We start from the raw sequence: 24,961 nt of genomic DNA on the forward strand, positions 1-24,961 counted from the left end.
CACGCCTCTTGTGAGGAAATTGTAGCTTAGGATGAGTGGGTAACTTAGTATTTGAAAATTTCTTTGTTACTAAGTAGTGATTTTTTTACTTCTGGTAGACCTCAGGTTGAGCAATAGCTGCTGCTGTGAGAGACTGTAGAATGTAGTCAGTGATTTACTTCCAGAAATACATTCACCTGTTGAAAGATAACGCCCCCCCAACCTTTTTCCCAAATGACCCTATATATAGGTCAAAAATGAGGCATGTCAGCAGGAGATGAGGTGATGGACTCCATGCAGTCATGACTCTGGGCAGTCGGTGTGGTGCCTGTCACAAAATTCACTCCTTCCACAAGTAGCCACATAAAGCAGTGTCGATGTGCCACTGATGACAGGAGCATGAATTAGGTGTATTCCTCTCTCGTGTTGCAATATGAAAACCCAACTTGTTTGTCAGGAATATGGACCCCATAGAGGCACTAACTCCCAGTTCTTCATTCTAACAAGAGTGATGTGATTTCTGTTTTTCTGTTTGCTTGGCAAAGCCTGCTGAGGATGGTTGGAAATGTATCACCTCTAAGTGAAGTTACTTTTTTCATTGTGCAGCCTTTTCAGAAAAGACAGGGATACCCACAAGGTTGAAGGAAACTGCAAAAATGGATGGACTTGTTTTCTGTGAAAACTGTTACCGCTATGGTACCGTAGAAGAATTTGTTCCTGAAGGGAAATTTTGCAGCCAGAAATGTGCCCAGCAAGTAAAAAACAAGTAGGTGCTTCTATAAAGCATAGAAACAAAGAATTTGGCGTAAATGCAGCTTGAGATAAAAGTGGTGGGATAAAACATTAATGGTGGGCCAAAGGGAGATACTAAGCAGCCATGTCTTGGTAGCTCTCCATTGGTTTATGATGTTCTTTTACTGTTTTCATGTAAATGCATTAACAATGTTTGGTTTTGTCTAACACTGATGTTGAAGGCAGTCTTTTTTGTTCAGTGTGCTGTGTTCTGCTGTCAGATGCAAGTGATAAAACAGTCTATGGGATGGATGAATCAGTGTCAGACTCCCACCCTGTTTCATAATCACTGAAATTAAGATAATCAGTAGTGAGATGGTTGGTGTGGTAAGTTAATTATAATTAAGTGCAAGAGCTGTGTTATAGATGGCAGCGAGTGAAAACACGAGCATGCTGGAGTCTATCAGTTCCTTTTCTTTCAGCTAGTGCTGTTCATCTCATCATAAAAGAAGGTTTGTGTTAGTATGTCCATTCTGTATTGCATATTACTGCATTATGGCAGTTTTTAACATCTATGATTTTGTGCATTTTTCTTCATTTTTAGCTAATTGCTTTAGAATTTTCTGTTCTGATTGCTTGATAGCAATTTGTACAGTCACATACCAGCTTTCTCCAATTGGATTAAATAACAATTACCTCTTCTTTCCTTTCTGTAAAGGAGTCCTAAACATTTCACAGTTTGCTTCTTTGTGAGACTTGATGGTACATGGGAAAAGACACACTGTTTAAAACATGCAGAACTTGTTCAGCAAAAGCTGACAGCTTTCCTTTTGCGGTTGCTATTGTGTGTCTTTCAGATTGATTCTTTTGACAGATGTAATTTTCAGCAGTATTTCTAAGTATGCATTTGGTATAATACCCTGGGACCTACAAACACTTGACCTTCAGATTTATTCATTTTTTACTTGTTTTATGAACATGAGAAGTGAAATAATATTGGCTTTGTGTCATTGTGTTACTCTTGTACTAGAGAACCAAAGGAGGAAAAGCCCAGTGTGGAATGCAATGGGGAAGATGATTCCAAAGGCATTCGTAAAAGAAAAGCAAAGTTACCTCTCAAAGAAGAATCCAGGGATAATGGGGAGAAGAAAGAGAATCCCGATGAAACTGTTAGTATGCATCATAAACCCATTCCTGCAAGTATTTCATGGGAGTTTTGCCTTATATTGCTATGTCAGTAACTCCATCAGTCTACAAAAAGAAGTGACAGCATCACTCTTAGAGCCATAATAAGTAGTGGGTTCACTTACCAATTTAATTATGCCTCATCAGTAAATTGTAATTATGACAATGAACTCATAAGAGCTGGTTTTTTATCTCTTTTCCCTCCTTTTTTAAGAACAGAACAAAAAGAATTTTAAGGAAAAATGATACTAACCTAGACTTGCTATGTCTTCAGCATAGAAAAATAGGAGTACGTATTTCCCAACACCTGTTACTTTGTTATTCTGCACATGAATAAATGACTATAGACGAATAATTTATTTACAAAGAAAGCTACATTACAGATAAGAAGAGAATACTTTTGATTTTCTTAGTGTAATTTGCCTTTAGGAAATCATAGGTAAAGATTTGGTTTTGTTTTGTGAGGCAGTGTAATGTGCTTTGGAGCACCTTTTGTTTTTTTCAGTGCCTTCCCATAATGTTTGTTTTTCTATAATATTTGTTTTCTTCCCAATAACTGTGACACTCCTGAGAGGAGCGTAGTTTTGAGGGAGAAGGAGAGTAATCTGTAACTGCTGAATTGTCAAAAGGCTGAAGACACTAGAGTTGTCAGAAGGGAATTTGTAGCTCTCTGTATAGCCGTATCTTAGTAAAACTCAGGGGACACCTTCTTTGCCCTCATGCATCTGCTCTCCCAAATGAGTACTTACTCTTCAGCTATTCAGGTGTTAACAAAACTGTTAATATGCAAACAATGAAATAAATAAAAAGGATCAGTGCCATTTTATATATAGTAAAGCAATCGCACATTTGAAAAAAGTAGACTAAAGCTGTGAGAGGTTTTCCTTTAAATTATTTTGGAAGCATGAACATATCAAAGATAGTGCTATTTATCTCTGGCTCAGCCAGGCCTGCTGAAGGCTTCATGATCTGTCCCTGGCTTAGACAAGACTGGCTGGCTGAGTGCTGGGTGTTGAGAGTCCTTCTGTCTGTCATTTTTACTGTGTTTGCTGTGATTTGTCACTGATGGCTTGCTTTGTTTTTATTAGACATCTGCAGGTTTGTTTGAGATAGCAGAGAGCTATGTCAGTACCCATTCCAGTGAAGTCACCGTTAAACCTTGAATGTCTCCATTTTTACTGTACTAGACTTCTGAACTAATGAGGTTACTGTACTCTTTTTTTTAATTTAGGAGGACAAACCTGAAGGAAGGATCTTGAGAGTCTCACAGAGAGCCAGGAGAAAAAGAAAAGGGGAAATAACAGTTTTGAAACAAAGTAAGTTAGATTATGAAACAAAAATCTCAAATATCAATTATTTAGGTAATATCCATGTCTTATTGTGAATTGTCAGCATTTTTTCACTGAATTTGTATTCCCTATCGAATACATTTTTTTTCAATTGTGTACAAAGAGGGTGTCAGTGTTATTCATAGCAATTAAGTTTTAAGGATTGAAGAACTGAGAGAACCAAGTGAAAACTGGGAAAAAATCCATCACTTGGAGATTGATTACCTTTTACAAAGAGCCAGTTTATATATGTCAGGCAGCATAGAAGAGGGTATAGCGAGTGTAAAGGTAATTGATGCACATTTTAGGGCTTTTTTTCATCCCTCTAAAGAGTGCTGGTATTAAGAGGGAATCAGGCCTGTTGAGTTCCCAGATGTTGAAAGACATGTATGAAACAGAAGTGAAGGTTTACTTTTGTTTCCTTGGGGATCAATTTTGTATCTACAGTGTGTGCTGGAAATAGACACATTTATGGAACTGTTTATGAATAATTGCTGTAATCAGTCCAAAGGGACATACGCTGCATCAAGCGGCATAATAAAACATATTTTAAATGAGTGTTGTTTTTTCAAGCTATTTGTATGATAGATACTTTCAGAAAGAATCAGAGAATCAACAGCTATTACAACTCAGTGGTACACCAAGCACAAACCTACATCTTGCCCTCCAAAGCATTTCTTGTGGTAGACTGGGAGCCATTACCAGAAGTTGCTGGGCCCCTAATCAGCACAGAGCTCCAAGTAACTCTGCTGCACACTAGGCAGATGAAATACTGATTGAAGATGCAACACATAAAAGTTATGGAAGATCCCCCTCCTGAGATAGAATTACTCCTGAAATTTAAATATCATTTCTACAGTAATATCATTTCTACAATTGTTTTCAAAGCAGAGGTGATAAGAAGTGTGTGAAATACAGACACAAAGCCAGTGCTCTATGAAAATCACTGCTGTCCACTGACAGAATGAGCTGTACAGATTTCTTCTGTTTTTTTTTGTTTTTTTGTTTTTTTCATTTGGAAAAACGTCAGTTCAGCACAAGAGACTTGGTATAAAAGACCAATTTATATTCAGAACCAAGCACATAACTCTGCATTGTTGTGCTGAGCAACACATCTCTTAAATGGAATACATAAAAACTGGGTAAATCACAAATAAAATGAATGTGCTTTAGTAGCGTTGAGCAATTTCTCATTCTGAAATTTGTTATCTTTTGGTTACATTATCAGCTTTCTTCGGGCAAGTTTGACATTGCTGTTGTTATCGTTCGTATTTTAATCATAAATATGCTTAGCCAGACTGTTACTTAAAGGACTAATTTCTCTTGTGAGTAGCCTACAGTCAGGAGAATCGCGCCAGAATTATACCATAGACTGTGAGGAATCCTCCTGGCAGCATGAGCTTATGGTCTGAAATGCTAAGCTGCATGTGCAGAGGAGGCATTTTAGGTGAAGATCAGTAGAGCAGAGTGGAGGTGTATGAAAGTAGATAAGATACATGGCCAGCCTCACAAGCCATCTGTTTTTGTAGTTCCTGGCTTTTGCTAGTGCAGTTAGTGCCTTATTTTCAAGGCCTAAAAACTGTTACTCACTGATGTGACTGTAGCCAATACTAGGATGGACAGTAGCCAGTATTACAATTACTATGCAAGTGTATGTGAGGGTTCATACTATATGAAAAAACCTGAAGCTGGAGGTTTCTGTCATATGCTAATGACATGATGGGGGAAAAAAATCACTGGTGACAGTTTTGCTGGCTTGGAGAAATTACTGTTAAATCACTGCCTCTCCAACCAAAAACATCAAACTACAAAGTGATGGAGTAGGTTAGAAACATTCTGTATACTGTTAAAGAATAAAGTATTTCAACCGTGATTAAAAAAAACATGTCACAAGTGCTATCCAGTTGAAAATGCTTTCCAGGAAAAGAAATTATCGGAAAAAAGACTTTTAAATATTGAGCTACTTTGTGATTTGAACTGATCTTTTTATACATTTGAAAATTGTATGTCATAATGCTTCTTATGAGCAATAAGGGAAAAGGGAGAGGAGGCAAGATATTTAAGTTGTTCTTGTTACGTGAAAGAGCTTTTTCTTGTTACTAATCAAGATCTGAACTGCTGGAAACCTTTCCATACAAACCAGGAACCTTCATGTTCCTGGTGCCATTAAAGCTATAGAGCTACTTCTTTTCCTGACATTAGTCCTGAGAAATAAATAATAAATGTAGATTTGAGATAGGTATATTATAAACTTCAAAGTGTTGTTTTGTTTTTTTTCTTGAGAAGTTAACAGTTACAGAATTCTTTTGCTATTGTGTGATTCTCTACAGCTGTACCCTCTAAAGGAAGGCAAGCATGGTGTTGGGCATCCTATCTGGAGGAAGAAAAGGCCATTGCAGTACCTACCAAGCTTTTTAAAGAGGTATGGCCTTCTGTAGTTAAATCAGTCAACCACCTAAGATCATGAAATCTCCAGGAAATCAATTTAAAAAAATAATTGAAGATTTTACACTTCTCTGGGGGAAAACCTACATGAGTAAAATAATGCTATCCATCAGCAATTGTCAAGATAGTCAGAACATGTGAAATTAGCTATCTTTCTCTGCTTTTTCAGAGAATTCTGTAGTTGTAGATGAATGCTGTCAACTGAGACTACAGAAAGCAGATACTTTTCCAAAATCTGCAAGTTCTAGCCTTTCTTTCTGCTCTCTGAATCTGATACATACCCTCATTTTTTCATGCCATATCATTCTCTTCAAACATGTTTAGAAAGGTGGTACAAAGGTCATCTTTTGGCTTGTTGCTTTGATTATATTGCCTGTCTTTTTGCAGTTCCTGCTGACAAGATATTTTGTTACTACATCAGATACTAGTTTGGCTTGTTCCCGTTTTGCCTGCCATCTGATTGGATGTCACATCATCATCTCTTGCTTGTCCTTTGCCTGCTGTGGTAGTCTTTGTCATTTGTCATTTCAGTGCTTTCTCTAGTTCTGTCTCTCTTGCTTGGAAGAGAGTGCTGTATGCAAATCCACAAAGCTTCCATGCTGTTCTCTTCTCTTGAAAACCTGGCAAAACATGTGAACATGTCTCAGCTGCTGTACTTCTGCTATGTATATCCAGTATTATTTTTTGATAATTCTGTTCTTACTTGTAGTCTGTTTCTTGCATTCATTTCTTACTGTTTGCTTTATACTTCCAACTATTAAATCTTTTGTGCAGGGATTATCTTTTCAGCTTACATGTGCATGTGATGCTGACGTTTAATTGGTGCTTTTAGACATTACTGAGGTACAAAGTAATGAACTAGGATTGTGATGAACAGAATCCATAGATTTGTAGGTGCGAGAACAACAGTTACCCAATCATCCTTATTTATATCCCCCTATGCTATATACTGGTTGAAAAATTAACAAGAAAAAAATCTGGATAAGTAGTGTCTCTGTTTGGAAGGTAGATTTACAACGTGTTGCTCTGCCTGTCTGAAGTTCCATGAAATGCTCTTGAGGCACACAGGTATATACCAGCCTTTCTGGGCACTGCACATGGTGGTAAAATCTGGAGTTACATGAAGACGTACTGTTTCCTTTATTTTTGTATGCAGTGTACTTTTCTCATGCAGTGCGTCTTACTTAATATTTTCTTTTGAAGTCTTTAACCCTCTGGTAACTCTAGGATTTTATTTAGTGTGCAGTATTTAAAGCTTGTAGTGGAGAGAGATTTCTAAATAACACTCAGAAGTGGCCAGGTAATATTTCTCCATTTTACAGGTGGACAAGCAGGCCATGGGAACAGTAAGGTTAAAAACCAAAACCCAAACATCCCTACTGATTTTGAATCCTTGATTTCTGTTTGGATTGTGAGAATTACTGGTTTTTTTCTCTTATTTTTCCAGTTCATAAGGAGTGCTTTTCATGAAGGCTTTTCGTACCCTTAGTTAGGAATGGTCAGGATAACGGAGAGTCCTTGCCACTTCCTGGTACTTAAATCTTAGAGCCATTTCTAGGCTGTGACTGACAAGCTGTTATTGCTCCAGTAAGGGCAATATTGGCCCTTGAATTTTGTTTTTTTTCAATCTCACAAGTCCCCTGAGGTAATCTTTTGGGTTTTGTCTACGTTCTTGGACTATACATAAACATTTTTAATCCTCAGACTGCCATCTGCTCATTTGCTGACTCCTTTTACCTTTACTCTTACTTCGTTCTTGTACCTCTCCTTAACAAAGTGTCTTTAAATGTTTGTTGGAAAGATAATATGTGAGTACTAAGTTTGTCATAGTTTTACCCTGGGTGATATATTGAGAATAATGCACAAAATTGAAATCTGTTAGATATTATTAAAGTTATCGGTCTTCTAAAAGTTGCCAGTTATTTTGCTGTAACAGAAACCAAACTAAAGATTGTGTTGCCTCAGAAGTTTTAGATTTAACAATGGGAAGAATAGTCAATAATTCATGTCTTAAATTTCAGGATATACCTGTGTGATAATTGCTTAATTTTTAGTGTATTGTTTGTAGAATTTTGTAGTGTTTGTACAGAAATGGTTATTATAATAAAGAATAAACAGATCTGTGACATTTTAATAGTTTCCTTTCTTTGTAATTTTATTTGTGCTTGCTTTTGCAAAATCTCAGTTACATTTTTGGCCGCTGTTTCTCAGTGTGTCAGTATTTCTAGCATTTCAGTTTTCCACTGAGGTTTTTTATCTGTGAGTTATTTATGAAATAGATGGCATTAACTGCAAGTCTGTGCACCAAGATGAACTTTAAAAATTTCAGTTTATTGATTAAAAAAAAATACTTTGCTTTTACATTCCTCTTGAGGAAGTATCTAGAATTATGCATAGTGTAACTTTATTAAACTTTCTTTGATAATAAATATGCTAAGTGTGGTGATGTTAGGATGATAACTTTTCAAATGCAGGTACTGCAGTCAGATACTCTGATCCCTTAACTGAGATCTGCAAAATGATGTAAGCTAGTTTTGGATAGGGACTTACAGCTGTGGTTAGACATCTATTAGCTGGCCACTTTAGGCTGCTTTAAACTGGTCTGGTTCTCCATTTCCCTTCCCCTTGACTGTATATTCCTGCTCTTGTGCCATGCACTGCATTTTTTAATCCTGGGTTTAATATACAGTTATATCAGTTGCAGCCAAAACCACCGAAGAGAGGATTCGCTTCCTTCGGAGTAGGTGAGACCTCTCTGAGTACCTACCTTGGTACCCTTCTCTTTCCATTGGTTGCAGAGGTCCTGCAGTTGGCTTGGGAGCACGTGTGACTTTTAGACAGGAACGGAAGGAAGGGGGAGCACATAAGATGCTTCTCCTGCGTTTTGTCTGTAACCATTTGAGACACAAAAACTGTCTGGCTGTGAATTTGTTAACCTGTAGAAAATCCTTCAGGAGGATTCCTCCTTTAACAGAGGGCATGATACAGGGGACGCTGATGCCTTCTGATTGAAAACATGTGTTCTGCTTAGCCTTGTTTTCACTTTCTGTTTTTTGTAAGATGTTCTGGGTTCGTTGTAATGTGATATAAGGGTAGTCATGTTCCTGTGATGTAAAAATATTCCTGGAAAAACAGCTAATCTGGACTCAACATATAAACGAGAAAATTACATCAAAGAGGCTATCCTGTATACAGTTGTTTCAGATTTCTGCCTTACAGTTCATCTTTGATGGCCTGAGATGTAGAAGTGAAAAGGCAAAATAGAGCATAATTGTTGTGGTTATTATAGGAATGATGACCGCCAGGAGGGTGTCAAAGAGTCAGTGTACAGGCTGAAATATAATTACATTGTTAAAATGTTTTGTTGACAATTAGTGAAAAAGTTGAGGTCAAATCATGTCATCTTTTTTTCCTTGATTACCTTTTTTGCTAATTCTTTATAATTTTCTTATGTACTCTCCAAGTTTTAAGTCATTCTAGTATCAACGTTTTTTTCGAACAATCATCAATTTATCTTTTCCACTGTGTGTTTTTAAAAATGTGAAACTTCTTTTAAAGTGATTTATTAATTATTTCAGAAACATGAATAATAAATTATCATTGTTCTTTTCCTTATAAAGATATTCTGTCTTTCTCTGGTATACTTTCAGAAGTACTGAAACTGTTCTTTTCCGTTGCAGTATCAATCTTTCCCATACAACAAAAACGGATTCAAAGTAGGGATGAAACTGGAGGGTGTGGATCCCGAGCACCAGTCAATATACTGTGTTCTCACGGTGGCTGAGGTAAGTAGAGGCTGTGAGCAGCCATGGCGTGGGATTACAGGAGAGACTGAGCTGAAACAGCAGCAACCGGAAGTGCTCACTCTTCCCTGACAAGCAGACAGACACTATATGTAGGAAGATGGCTTTAAAATTAATAACACTGACAGACATGTAAAGACTATATCCAGTGCCATGCAGCAGTGGCTATTTACATATATTTAATATAGCAGCTAGAGAAAACAGTATTGCACTAGTTGGGTGATGTGTGTTTTTTCTGTAATCCTGTGGTTTAAATCTATATTTAAAAGAGAAAATAGAGAAAACATGACAACTGATATATAGCAGTTTTATAGAAGTTTGATGGTATTTACAGTTGCTCCATTCACTGACACAATTACCTAACACTTTTTTGCGTTGCAGTCGTGCTACAGTTTTTTCAGGCTGTTGGCCTCAGAAATTGCCTGTATTGGCAACTTCTACAAGTTAGTATACAATATAAACTCAGTTTGTCTTTTTGCTGCAGTTTATGAAATAGCTTTTCTGATGAGTAGCTTCTTTGCTTTTAATAGCATAAATGAGAACCTGTTTCTCAGTTACGTTTTTTGTCTTTCAAACATAGTTTGAAACATTAGTTTCAAACATTAGTTTTTACACAGTTTTACCAAGGATCCTTTTTTCGTTTGGTTTTGTGAATTAAAATGGGGAAACAGGAGTAGGTAGGTACTCTGCTGTGTATCACTGGTATTCTAGGCAGCTGTAATTTTGCAGTTTATATGTTAATAGCATAGGCTTTTGTGTTCCCATTTCTGGATCTCTTCATGGTCCATAGTCATTTCCCATTTCTGTGGGTATCTCTTCCATTTTCTTGTGGATGGTGTGTCAGTGGTTGAGTATTTCCTGTGTACCTTGTGCTTGGCACTAGGTGATGGGTCATGTTTTACTGCAGGATGACCTGAATTCCACAGAATCTGACTTATGTCAGAGTATAAATTAAATATGGGTGACCTTGATGTCAAGAGATTGGCATTGATGACTGCAGGAAAATTACGGCATTTCACAGAATCACAGAATCATCTAGGTTGGAAAAGACCTTGAAGATCATCCAGTCCAACCATTAACCTAACATTGACAGTTCCCAGCTACACCATATCCCTCAGCGCTGTGTTAACTCTACTCTTGGCATTCAGGAAGATGCAGAGAACTTTTGTACAGAGAGACGGATTATGTCCTGTTCTTCTCTTTCTCTTGGTGGTTAACTTATTACTTCATGGAATAATGACATTCTGGGGGATACCTCCACTGACTTCTCATCTTCAATAGCAGTTCTCAGTATTTCTCTGGAGAGCCTGTTGAACATAGTTACTGTTGAGTGTTCTCTTGCATATTGATTAATCAGGATAGCTTGAGAGCATCATTATCTGTGCTTTTTCCATGATTGTATCAGATGTATTCGTACTCTTCTGTAGGGTTTCTGTTTTATTCTGATGTTGGGTTGTACAGTTTTCTAGTTTTTGAACCCTAATGGCAATATCCAGCTTTTAGTTAATTCTTTTCACCAGAAGAGAAGGTACTCAGAGAATAGCTTTGCTTTTTTATTCTTTCCTTTTTATCAAATGAATTTATTCATCGTGTTGGCTTGAGCAGAAGTAAAAGGCTGACTGAAAACACACTGTTATACATAATACTGAATGGAAGCTGTTATGTGTAGGGCAAACATCTTAAAACATAGTGTTGTATGTTGTACATTCTTGCTTTTAGGTTTGTGGTTACAGAATACGACTCCATTTTGATGGATATCCAGATTGTTACGATTTCTGGGTGAATGCTGATTCTTCAGACATTCATCCTGTTGGATGGTGTGAGAAAACAGGTCACAAGCTTCATCCACCTAAAGGTATCGTTTAGTATGAAATGTGTGTGTTTTGAACGTGGCAAAACTCTACTTGAAGTCTTGCTAAAATCTTGAGATTGAAATTCTACTTTTTTTATTCAGTGGAAATTCAAAGAAAACAGGAAAACAAAATGAACCACAGTTCATAAGGCATTAGGAAAGAAAGTTAAACAACAAACCTAGACCCCAGATGAATGCTTATTGCAAGCAAAATGACAGCATACTAGTGACACGCATGCTTAAACTGAGGTTTCACAGGCAGCTGAGAATCCTTTAGTGGAAAGTCTTAGGATATTTTCATTACTAGATATTGATTATCATTATTGTACGTGTGTTGGCACAGACTAATAAAGATTGTCTTCTTGCCCCAAAGAGTAAGCTTGAAATAGAGACAAAAGAGAACAGATAAGGAGGGAGAATTATGCCTGAAAGCATAATTTGTACATACTTTATGTAAATTGTATACATGTGTTGAAATATGTGTAATTTGCTTGCTTCATTATTCTATTTCAAATTATGTAACTCCTTCGTTTTGGCAGATGGAGTACATCTGCACTGAACTCTACCATAAAAAAGGAATAAATGGGCTCCCTTTTGGGGTAGGAAGGGAATATGTGGGGATGAAGAGAGCAAGTCCTGAAGACAGGCGTGTGAGCAATAAATGAATGTGGTGGACATACAGAGTGAGGGTAGATAATGTGGTTTCAAAAGACTGCAAAATGGTGAGTGTGCAAAGTCAAGAGGATGTATTATGGAAAATTACAAAACTGTGGATGTAACTGCAAGGGTGGGGAAGGTGAGAGTAAGGCTACAGGCAGAGGGCTTGTCAGTGTGGGAGAGGGTGGCATTTCTGCAGCTGAGCCTTGGAGGAGTTTGTGCTGCTCTTCTGAGCGCCTCACTCTGACTACGGGCAGGAGTGCTCTGTGCTGCCGCTCCAGCACAGGAGTTTTCATTGGGCACAGCCCTGTATAGCTGGCTCTGTGGAAACAGCAATTTCTTGAACATAAATCAGAATTTCTCAGAAAGTTGCCCTCCACTGAAGTAATGTTACCTCTAACTAATGAGTAGTCCCCAGTTACAGAGTTACTGATGTTGTTACAGCATGCTTAGTAAGTTTGATAACTGTGATTAAGGTTTGTCATCTTTTCCATCTTAAATGCCTGGTTTTGAAAACTTAAACTTTTGTTAACAATAAATTACCGCTGCTGGGGGAAAGCTACTGTCTGTCTCTGAGTAACTTTCATGAAAAGTTTCTTCAGTTTCTCTTCTAGTTTGAAGTTGGCAGGAAGATTGTTCTTCTGTGTTTATTTTTTTTTTCCCACCATACTAAAGTATTGTCTTTTACTTAGGAAAGTCATGGAGCCTATCAGAGGTGTTGAGGGAGACACATTAGGAGAATATATGATGGTAATTCTCAGGGTTGTGATTGTCATCCTGTACAGCTATGTAATCCTACCATCCCCAAGACGTATTCTTGGTTTTGGATATCAACACTGTTCTCTGGTATTTTTATCCAAGACCTGCAAAGTGCTCTGCCCTTTCCATGGCTGGGCTCTGTCACTTCACCTCTGCAGTAAACCATTTCATCATTGATGAGGTATGGTGTGATTGCTGAAACCTGCTCTAGTCCTTGTGGGACTTCTTCCATTGTCCCAGTGCAAGCCTAGCTTGCATGTGGGATGGAAGGGGAATGGGAAGGAACAAGCAACATGGTAGTCATGGGTTGGAAGGAGGCTGAGGGCAAACAGCTGTTCATGAGTTAAATATATTTTTTCTAGTTTTTCAGCAGGAGGGCATTCACTACTTATGTTTTACTGAAATTTATGGAGTTCTGTTATTCCAAGGGGAGGGAGAAGATGCCAGTCTTAAGTTGTGAGGGCTTTTTGTGTGTTTTTACTGGGTTGGACAGATTGCTTGTGTTACTGTGGTATGACATTTTAGTAATAGTGCCCATTTCAAATCATACACTAAAGGTGATGCCACTAATGACATAGGGCACGGTATGTTATATAGAATACCACCTCACAGAAGAACTCAAAGGTTTGCATTAGTAGCCATTCATTTTCCAGATACAATGCAAACTTATGACCTTTATGGTACAAACTGTAAACTACTTGGAACCTGGTGGCCTGAGAAGGGAGCAGACACTCCTGACATCTTTCTGTGTAGTTCAGCCCTGGTTAATCATTCCTGCAGGCTTGGGCAGAATTGACCTGCTTCACAGGAGGGGGTTGTAAGGAGCATATGCTCCTGGGAGATTTTGGAGCCTGGTAACTGACTGCTTGTTTTCTGAGAGGATTGAAAGTGGGTATCTTTCCAAACAGGCCTAAGTCAGTCTTTCCTTGTGAAGGATGGGAGGCTATTTATTGTGATGGGAGAGGACTGGGGAGGGGGACTGTGGGGGACACGAGAAAGAAAGAATATTGTTATAGATGTTTTCTGATAGATATTTGTATCCTTGTTTATTAAAACAGAAGGTTTGGTGCCACCGGGCAGGGCAGGCCTCACGGCAGAGGGTCCCCCATCCCCATGACGGCAGAAGCAACAGGCAGCTGCCACTGGGCATCCAGCTGATAAAGGGGAGCACAACTGCAAAACCAGACTGGGCTTCACTAGAAGAAAAAAGATGGTGTTTCAGGATGCTGTTCATTCTGTGGGTAGAGAAGGTCACTTTTTTGTCTCGTGGAGGTGAAACCTGTAGGCTCAGTAGAAGTCAGCAGTGAGCCCTGGCAGCCAAGAGGGCAAACCTCTGCATCCTGGGGTGCATCCAACACAGCATAACCAGCTGGTCAACAGAGGTGATTATGCCACTGTATTCAGTGTTGGTGCGGCCTCACCTTGAGTACTGTGTGCAGTTCTGGGCCTCACAATTTAAGAAGGATGTGGAGGTCCTTGAATACATCCAGAGGAGAGCAACAAAGCTGGTGAAAGGGGTGGAAGGAATGTCCTGGGAGGAGAGGCTGAGGACTCTGGGCTTGTCTAGTTTGGAGAGAAGGAGGCTGAGGAGTGACCTCATTGCTCACTACAGCTTCCTGAGGAGGGGACGTGGAGAGGGAGATGCTGATCTCTTCTCCCTGGGATCCAGTGATAGAACGTGTGGGAATGGTTCAAAACTGTGCATGGGGAGGTTTAGAGTGGACATTGGGAAGCATTTCTTTACCAAGAGGGTGGTCAAACACTGGAACAGGCTTCCTAGAGAGGTGGTCGATGCCCTGAGCCTGTCAGTTTTTAAGAGGCATTTGGACAATGACCTTAACAACATGGTTTAATTTGGTCAGCCCTGAATTGGTCAGGCAGTTGGACTAGGTGATGGTTGTAGGTCCCTCCCAACAGTAGTCTAGTCTATTCTACTTAATGAGTTCTATAATTCCTGTTAGCCTTCACATTATGTGTTTGTAAATTGACTGGAAATTAATAAAGCCCATAGTTTTAGTTAGTGAATACTGTTCTATATCTACAGTGAGTAAACCAAATTCACCTTTGGTCCTTTTTTGAGAGATGAGGTAAGAGCTAGAGATCTTCCTTTCTCACTTGATGACTGGAAGACCCACACTGTCCAGAAACTGTTTCCCAATCTACTGAAACCAATTTTTATTCCACGGACTTTGTCCCAGTACCAGTACCTGATCCCATCATACATGCAGTAGGTGGGAGTTTTGTGTTGTTGACTGTGAGCCTTGAGGTACGTTTGAATATCCTCTAGAATTACAAAGGGAAAATTAAACCCTCAATACCACATTCCTTTAAAAGTTATTTCAACTGTTCTACAGCTCTAGTGTATCAAGACAAGAGGCAATTGGAGTATAAAGAAAAGTATCATTGTTTGGACTGGGAGGTTAATTTATGTTAGCTGATATTTAAAATGAAAACTGAGAAAGGCAGATGTGGAAAAGGTGAATTTAAAGGATTATTTACTTGTGGTTCCTTGGGAAATATGAAATTCTCAGAAAGTTAAACAGAGCTGTTTTCTGTGGCGTACTTCAGTAACACTTCAAATAGTCAAGAAGTGACACATTTCAGTAGTTAAGGCAGTCATTCACTGAAATTGGTGGTGGTTTTGGTCATGTTTTACTGCATTGTAACGTAGGAACTAAAATAGATGTTCCTATAACTTATTTAACAGGCAAATAAAGGAAAAAGACTTTGTTTACAACTTTTAGCATTGTTTTATAGGCTAAAAGTACAAACGGTTTCTTACTAATTATTTTATGCAGTTCAATATACTAAGAATTATTTTATTTTTTCTTTAAGAAACTAGAAGAGGCAAACTTATCAACAGAAATACAGATTTCTTTCCAAGTGCTGTATGCATAGAATAAAAAATGTGGGACATCTATGCAGGGGACAGTTTATATGTAAATACATAAGGGATCCTGGGTCATTGATGATGTAAGCAACTGTTTTGATATAACATAGGGAGTTTGTTTTAAAGCTAGTAGTGGTCATGCTGTATTAGTGATAGCCTGAGGACGTAGTAAAGTCTGGAGGAGGAGGGAATTTTTTTTATTAGACTGACTGGCATAGTGGGAAGAGGTTTGGGACCTGTAGGCCCTTTGCTGTTTCTGAACTAGAAGCAACAGGCGGAAAAGCAGCTGGAGAGCACTTGCCCCGAGCTTGTTGGTTGTGTGTGTGTCAATCAGTCTACCAAAGGGGAAGTTGGTTGGTACCTGCAAGGTAGGGAGGTGGTAAGGTGTGTTTTTCTTGGGGTGACTTGTGGCCTGTGCTACTTGGAGAGATTTGTTTGAAGGGAGGGAGATTATAGTATAAAACTGGTATCTTACTGAGACTGATTTTTGGTACCTGGTAGAACTAAGATTTTAGTTTCTAGGCTCCCCATACGTTCTGCCACTTGAGGACCTTCAGTTCCCTTGATGGCCAGGACTGCGAGGTTGGTGTTCAGGGATAGAGCAGTGATTTTCTAACAAATACTCCCCAGGTTGTTTTGAAGGTAAAATTGAAACTGAGCTGAAATCTCCTGAGTTCTTGCCTAGTGCTTTATTTATGACTATTCTTCCTCCCAGGTGAAGATTAGGAGCAGTTCAAATGTCAGTCCTAGCCAACTATAAGAAACTAATAATGAGCAGAGTATTTTGCTCAGTTAGTGTTAAGAAAGTTTGACATTTTGGTAAGGAAGCTCAGACAGCCCTAAAAAAAGAACATGATTCCTCTTTGTAATACCAGATGCTCAAATAAAAACAGAAAAGCTTCATAAACTTCTTTTGAACTCTGGAAACTCCTCTAAAGTGTGTCCTTCTAAAATTTCTAATAATCCAAACCAGTGCTCCCTGAGAGACTCGTTGAGTTCATATTGGGATAGAATTAATAAGTAGTTTTAAAGTAAATTTTGCTAGTGTAGTTGATATAAAATTAGAATAAATAGTTAACAGTGCATCATCTTTTCAGTTTTGAAGTTGTAAGAAACAGTTCAGAATGGAATGGAAAAAATAATTTCATCAATTATGATCCAATCACCTGCATGCACCTTGTGTCTCATGCCTATCATTTCTTGCCCTTCTTTTATGACCCTCATTTAGGATATAAGGAAGAAGAATTCAGCTGGCCCTCGTACCTAAAGGCATGCAAGACTCAAGCTGCTCCTAAATCACTGTTTGAAAACCAGAACGCAGTAAGTACTCACTTGTTACTAATGGTATGGAAAGTTGCTAATGTGCTTATGTGTGTGGGAGAGACAGCACATTTCAGTGATGGCAGACTTGAGACCTGAAATTTAAGATAAAAATGTTTACAACAAATTCAGTAACAGTCTCCAGTTCACCTCTTCAATTCTGATCCATTAATTTTTTACTAATCTGTTTAAACGTCTGATCTGGTACATTCAGAAATGGTATATTAAATGAAAGTTAAGCCTTGTTATTAGTACTGTATCTCACACTGTAATGTTGTGGAACAAGCACAGTCTTTCAGAGAGACTATCTAAGACAGAGTTAAAACCAACACATTTAATTTCAGCAGCATGTTTAGGGCTTTTTTTGTTTCAAAAAACACAAGTCTCTGTGTTTGAGCATCACTCATGTCAACTAATTAGGCTGCTGCCACTCTGCTGGGGCAGCTAATTGCGAAACTTAGAAATGGCATGAATATACTGATTGTGAACACTGGGGAGATTTCTGGATTTATAGTCTTTATCTTCAATTAAATGTGTTTCTCTATGTAGACAGTCATTCCGTCGGGATTTCGAGTGGGGATGAAGCTGGAAGCCGTAGACAAGAAGAACCCAACTTTCATTTGTGTTGCTACGGTAACAGACATGGTGGACAATCGTTTTCTGGTTCATTTTGACAACTGGGATGAGAGTTACGACTACTGGTATGTTTGTATCCTAGTGAGACATATCAGAAATGTGTTAGCTTTAAGCACTGTTTTCTGTGATACTTTCCAGACTGTTGATACAGTTACCATACCAACTTTTGCTAGATTTGTAATTGTGGCCACCAAAGCATGTCTCAGTGGCAGACAGGAGGAACCAAATTTCCCATGTCAGATTGCACATAAAAAATTTTGAGATTGTGCTAAATGAGTGTTCACGTGTGCTGCTGCATCTGAAGTTGTGTAATTGAAATGAGAAATTAATCCACAATATCTCTGAAGTTGATATCTTTATTGAAGAATATGCATCATGATAATGTGACTAATTGTACTTGGAATTAGGTTTGCATATAGTTGTAAATTGAAAGAAAGGCTGCTTTTTCTCATAAGGTTCTTGATCCACTTATGTTGTCCAGACTGAACCTTAGCCATCTTCTGTAAAGGCATCAGGATAGTAGCAAAACCTGGTTTTAGTCTTTTGTGTTCTACATTCCTCTGAAAATTTGGATCCTGCTATCCTGACCTGTGTTAGAGATGACCTTTCTGCATTTTGTATGGTTGAGGGGCTTTGTGTAGCTATATAGAAAAGTCAGTGGATGGAGAATTACATACTGTGAACATAAAGATCCTGAAGGAAATTCAGGCTTTGGCTGTCACAGTGCGAGTTTGTATTTGCACTTGCATCTTCTTTTGGCAGATCATCTAGAGCAAAGTAATATACCTTACACTCTTTGAAGAGCAAGTTACTGCAGAACAATTAGAGCATTGTAAACCTACACCTTGGGTTCAGCAGTGGCAACTTATTTGTACAGCTGAGCCTGTAAAAATAAATGAAAATTTTCTTCCATCTGTATTTGATGACTGGTTAAGCACTACATCAATGAGAACAATGTGAAACTATTATGTAACTTCAAAACTTTGGGAGTCCATCTCTTGAAATAATATGTATTGTATGGGTTACATGACGAATAAACTGTAGGAGAACTAAATTGTTGAAGCAGCATTTCAATGAAGTCAAGAACTGAATATCAAGATAACAGGCCATATGAGTCAAAAGACCGGAAAGATCAGTGATTATTTCCATGAAGAAGAAATACAGAACATATATTTCCTCTACAAAGCAACAGGAAACCGGGGACTGGGAAAAGGTATTCTGAATTTCCTGATATTTGAATGCTCACTAGTAATAGTTATGCCATTAATAATGAAAACAGCAGTTAAGCAAGGCTTTTAGGGCAAACACAATGCAGTATAACCTGTAGTTTGTTCAGAGGTAGCATAGGTATCTCTCTTAAAACATTGCACTGTGTATAGCAGATGTGCACAGAATTTCAGGCTTGCTAATATTCCCATGTCAGCACGAGTTTTGTCCCCCAGTCTTCTCAGAAGAGGGAAAAGCAGTTTTTAAGTACATAACCAGGCTTTATATTTTTGAAGTCGTAGTATTCTGAAGTGGGTTTTCTGAATTTCATATGTAGAACATGAAATAATACCTTCTTAAAGGATGAGGGAAAATTGAAGTGGAAAATGTATAGGTGTTTGAGAAATCGCTGGAGCTGTATTTATACCAAAGCCAAGCTGAAGATTTGTTCTTTTGGTAAGATCATAAAATACCTTTCTGGAAGGAGCAAGAAGATGTTTCCAGAAATACTGTGCATGGAAATTAAATTCTGAGTGGCGTGATCTACCTCTCTACATTGCTGTCATTGAGAACAAGAGTGAATAGAGGAGGAAGGAAAGAAAATGGGAGAAAAGAACAGCAAATGAAAATAGCAGCGGAATGTTGGACCAAAAGAGAGCCTGAAAATGCATCCTGAATGCATCCCACTTACGTTTTTAATTTTAGATACCAGGTTTGTAGGGGCCTTAAAATATGTTAGGTGCATAAGTTTCACATCTACCAACCAGTGTTTGTAACTAAAAATGAAGAGTGCTGTTGGGATTGCCCAGAGCGGAGCCTCACAGTTCCTCTGTGCCTGCAGTTAAGTTTCAATCTCAGGACTATAATGAAGGAGAAGTGATGTATTTAGTGTATGCAGTTGATTATTTTCAAACAAGTACTTTTTTTTTTTTTTCTGTATACCTTTTGTGATTTAGTTAATTTGAGTAGATTGAACTTTTTCATTGAGGTTAAAAATTCTTTCCTCTTCTTGGATAACTAAAAGACAGTTGACTGATTTTACTGGACTTCAGGCAACAGAAATTTGTTACCATCATCTAAGCCTTTTTAGGCTTCAGGCTTTCAGCCTGAAGATACTCTTCCTGACTTTTTCCTGAGCATTAGAAGATACATTAATGGTTGAAAATAAGTACCCTGGTGTCATGGTTTAGGCCCAGCTGGCAGCTTAGCACCACACGGCCACTCCTCCCCCCAGTGGGATGGATAGGAGAATCAGAAAACAAAGGTAAAAACTCGTGGGTTGAGGTAAGGACAGTTTAATAGGACAACACAAGGACAGAAGAAATAATAATAACAGTAATACTAATGAAAGAATGTACAAAATGAGTGATGCAGAAGTTGCAGTTGCTCACCACCCAAAACCTAATGCCGAGCCTGTTCCCGAGCTGTGATTCCTGCCCACCCTGGCCAACTCCCCCAGTTTATATACTGAGCATGATGTCATATGGTATAGAATATCCCCTTGGCTAGTTTGAGTCAGTTATCGTAGCTGTGTCCCCTCCCATCTTCTTGTGAAAATTAATTCTAGCCCAGCCGAACCTAGGACATTATCCACCCGTTATTCTATACCATCTATGTCATGCTCAGATCCTACACTTTCCAGTTAATCACCACCATTTTTCCAGTCTTCCAAATATATATATACACACACATATATATATGTATATGCACGCACAGATATCATTCCCTTAAGTCTATGGGCCATCCCTCTAACGTGTCTATTGAGTTCATTTAATCCATGACCTTGGGGCTCCATCTGTCGTAACAGTCTTTCAGGGCAGGAGAGCTGGTATGTAGTGCTGGATTGTTGCATGCTGCATCCGGAGTTCGTGTATTTGGCACAGCCCATGCCCACAGTCTGTGGATTGAAGATGTCGATCTCGAGGAATTTGCTGGGTGCCCGTTGCTGAAGCCAGTTCAAGTTCCATCACTGCTGCACTTTGCTTGGTTTCATCAAAGTCCATCTTTCATAGATTTGGGTGATTGTTACTGTAATATCATTGATATGGCATATAGCGACTGTAGCAGTGATGACATACAGTGGCAGGGTTATTTAGCAATTAACATAATACAGTTTAATTCAGTGGCTACTCTCTCCCTAAATCAAATCCCCTTGAGGTACACGTTGAACTTGCTCATCCTTCCAGATCACCCACCAAGTGCACCCAGGTCCTTGAGCAAAAGCAATCCTGCAGATGGGTTTGCCTTTCCCCAAGGCAGGACTAACCCAGACTGTCTTCCCTAACATATTCTTCATGTGCACTACAGAGACTTTATCCCCTTCTACAGTACGTGGAAGTTTTGACTGGGCAAGGCCAGCTCGACTGGTAGATCCTCTAGTGTTAACTAACCGGGTGGCTTTTGCTAAGTGTGTATCCCGATGTTTGAAGGTCCCACCCCCCCAATTGCTCTGAGTGTAGTTTTTAGGAGTCCATAGTAACATTCAATTTTCCTGGAGGCTGGTGTGTGATAGGACATGTGATACACCCACTCAATGCCATGCTCTTTGGTACAGGTGTCTATGAGGCTGTTTTGGCAATGAGTCCTGTTGTCTGACTCAGTTCTTTCTGGGGAGCCATGTTGCCATAAGACTTGCTTTTCAAGGCCCAGAATAGTGTTCTGGGTGGTGGCATGGGGCACGGGATATGTCTCCAGCCATTCGGTGGTTGTTTCCATCATTGTAAGCACACGGTGCTTGTCTTGACGGGTTTGTGGGAGTGTGATATAGTCAATCTGTCCAGGGCTCAGCGTATTTATATTTCAGCCATCGTCCTCCATACCACAGAGGCTTTAACCACCTGGCTTGCTTGATGGCAGCATGTATTTCACATTCATGGATAACCTGTGCGATAGTGTCCATGGTCAAGTCCACCCGTCGGTCGTGAGCCCACCTATATGTTGCATCTCTTCCTTGATGGCCTGAGGTGTCATGGGCCCACAGAGCTATAAATAATTTACCCTCACACTGCCAGTCCAAATCCACCTAAGCCACTTCAGTCTTAGCAGCCTGATCCACCTGGTGGTTGTTTCGATGTTCTGCAGTGGCCCTACTCTTAGGTATGTGGACATCTGTGTGGCATACTTTTGCAACCAGCTCCTCTGTCCGGGCAGCAGTATCTTGCCACAATGGGGCAGCCCAGATGGGTTTGCCTCTGTGCTGCCAGTTGCTCTGCTTCCATTGCTGCAACCACCCCCACAGGGCATTTGCCACCACCCATGAGTCAATAGAAAGATAGAGCACTGGCCATTTTCCTTGATCAACAATGTCTAACTGGGTGGCTTTCAGTCCACAAGCTGGCTCGATTAACCTTCTCCCTTGCTACTGTTGTGGGAGCAATTGGCACCTGTTGTTCTTCAACCCTCAGCAACACCACAACAGAAGGGTCCTCCAAGAGACCAAGCAAGTTAGACAACTGTTCAGTTTCCTCCATCTCCAAGGCCCGCTGTTACCCTTTTGGGTCCTTGAAATACCCTCTCCTGAGGTAGTCTGTGCCAAGGATGCATGGAGCCTCTGGGCCAGTCACAATGGGGTGTCACTCCTTCCCAGATAGACTCACTTCAGCTTTCAATACAGTTAGCTGTTGGGATCCCCCTGTCCAGAAATACTCCAGAAACACCAATAGGTTCTGCCCCTTTTATAGCTTGATGGGACCAGGGCACATTGTGCACCTCTGTCCACTAGAGCCTTATACTCCTGACGTGCCAGGCCTTTGAATCCACACAGTCCGATAAACCCAGGTGTCCCTTTCCTCCACCTGGCTGGAGGCAGGGCCTCTCTAATCCTGTTCATCTGGCTTGGGCCTATTGTCCAAGCCTTAGCACTTCAATTTGTTACTCACTTTTTGTGAACATGAATCAGAAGTCCCTTCAAGAGGATCAAAAGTGAGATCAGCCCTTCTACTCTGTCTGGGGAACTACCTGATGGAAACTGGAGTGGTATTTCTCAAGGAAGAATCCCCTTTTCTGATTGTTTCTACTTGCAGCTCATGTACCTGTGCCTCTAGGGTCAAGGTGGGTTTTCCATCCCACTCCCTCATGTCCTCTCTGTGGTCACACAGGGAAAACCACAGGGTACCCCGTGGTGTGTGTACCTTCTATATCTTCTCTTGAGCAGAGGAACGCTTACTCCTAATAGCTGAGATACAGGCTTGTACAGGTTGGTGTCAGAACTTACCCTTGAGTTGCTGGAACTCTTGGGACAGTTTCTCAGCTAGCATGTCTGGCAGTTTATCCAGAGCCGAGACGCAGGCCCATAGGGAAGAAGAGAGACTTCCTTCATATTGCTGGAGTTGGCCAGGCACTTCATCCGCCATTTGTCCCTCACCTTCTTTCCAGGACACTACTGTCAATGAGTTGGCATACGACAGTGGTGCACTTCATAGAAACTTCCACCACATGGGCTGTGTGCATTGGACTTCATCTGGATCTGTGGGGAACTGCTCGGTGTTTGGATCATTATAAATCACCTCCAGCACGGCTAATTCCCTCGGGTACTAGATACCTCTCTCCATGGTGGTCCACTTACCTGGGTGACATGTAACATATTCCTTGAAGGGGTCCTGACTGAAGTCGCCTCCAGAGGCTGAGGGCTTGTCTCTTTCTTCCAATTGTCTTGTCAATGCCCCCTTCCCTAGACAGGGATCCCAGCTGCTTGGCTTCCCTACCCTCTAATTCCAAGCTACTGACTCTGTTATCCCAGCATCGGAGCAGCCAGGTAACGAGATGCTCACTGTGGCGACTGAAATCCTTTTGCATATCTCACAGCTCACTCAGGGGTAGGCATCGGGTGAATATCTCTGTTTCTGCCTCTTCCTCCTGTTCTCATGATGACCCTGGTTCTCCCAGGACACCTGGCTGCATTGCTACAGCTCTTTAATGCATGGTGGTCATACTTTCAGTGCATCATAAATCCCATTAAATTGTCCTTTGGCAGTGGCTTTTAGAGGGAAGAAAAGTGAACAAAATTGACAAATTGAAGACTTTCCTTCAGGAAGGAGGATTTTGACCTATATGACACAAGCCATCAGGTCCTTTCCATCTGTCCCATCTTTTTTGATGAAACAAATAATGCTTCACTGAGAGCCAGAGATACTCCGAGTGGAATTTCCAAATTTTCTTATGGTTGTCTGAATCTGGAAATAGCATTTGGGAATCTTTGCATATGTCTGAACTATGAAATAACTACAGGTCCACAGTGACTTTCAATTCTCCATTCTCTTGCATCTCTTCTGCTTATACACAGATTTATGTTGCCTCAGCTTCCTAATTTTTTTGTGACAAAACCCAAACACAGCCAGAGCTTGTGCAGGAGGTGAAGCTGTGCTAGCTCGTTGCTGTTTGCCCACAGGAGGGATGGAGCGATGGCCGTGCTGGACATGCTGCAGCCCAAACACACTGGGTCAGAGGGCTCTGGCTGCCCTCATCCTTGGCTTGATCTGAACTCCGCCTGAAGAAAAGGTGCTACAGTCAGCTTCTGGGATCAGCTTACTGGTGTGAGAAAATATGATGTCCCATGCTTCACTCACTGCTCTGTTCCTGTCCGTCTTGCACTGAAAAAATTATTTCTAAAGTGCCTTGTGAAGAAAAGGCAGCTTTTGATTTTCTGGACCATTTTCTGATCTGTATGAGTTTTGAAACAGACTGAATTTTGGTGTGAAACCAAGTAAGAGGCTCTCCACCAGCATCTGCTACTTTGCTAATAGCCAAGTCCTTAAAAGTGGTGCTCTACTTCTTTAATTTTTGAGATAATTAACTTTACTCCACTCTCTCTTTGAAAGGAACAGTCTTTTTGAAGGGGTTACATTATGTCAGAAAGAAGTTAAAACAATCTTAAAGAACCATGAGTTACAGTGCATGCTTTTAACTATTTAAATGGATAATGGACCATTACCTGACCCTAAAGCTCTAAAATTTCACGCAAATCACCAGGCAGCTGTCTTATCAGACTTTAAATAGAAAATACAGTAAAGTGACTTGCTATACAACCTCTGGATGCATATCATAACCTCATGGGCCATGTTTTGGAAAGTCCTGACCTAAAATATTACCAGCTTTACACTTGTCAGTGATGAAGTATTCTCACTTATGCACTAGATGGGGCTGCAGGATGGTTTCTGTGTTTTTCTTTCTT

At 39.9% G+C, this 24,961-nt stretch overlaps 1 protein-coding gene across 7 annotated transcripts in view; it reads left to right on the forward strand.

Annotated features, from left to right (window-relative positions):
- L3MBTL3 (L3MBTL histone methyl-lysine binding protein 3) overlaps positions 1–24,961 on the forward strand; it is an 89,587-nt gene that overhangs the window by 26,142 nt on the left and 38,484 nt on the right. For all 7 annotated transcript variants that reach the window (XM_074862487.1, XM_074862490.1, XM_074862486.1 and 4 more), the window contains 8 exons: positions 586–745; positions 1,742–1,880; positions 3,128–3,212; positions 5,555–5,646; positions 9,350–9,454; positions 11,192–11,327; positions 16,859–16,950; positions 17,500–17,651. In XM_074862487.1, the coding sequence (XP_074718588.1) occupies positions 586–745; positions 1,742–1,880; positions 3,128–3,212; positions 5,555–5,646; positions 9,350–9,454; positions 11,192–11,327; positions 16,859–16,950; positions 17,500–17,651 (961 nt within the window). The remainder of the gene's footprint in view (positions 1–585; positions 746–1,741; positions 1,881–3,127; positions 3,213–5,554; positions 5,647–9,349; positions 9,455–11,191; positions 11,328–16,858; positions 16,951–17,499; positions 17,652–24,961) is intronic.

The sequence above is a fragment of the Strix uralensis genome, chromosome 3, assembly GCF_047716275.1.
Source record: "Strix uralensis isolate ZFMK-TIS-50842 chromosome 3, bStrUra1, whole genome shotgun sequence".
Classification (NCBI taxonomy): Eukaryota; Metazoa; Chordata; class Aves; order Strigiformes; family Strigidae; genus Strix; species Strix uralensis.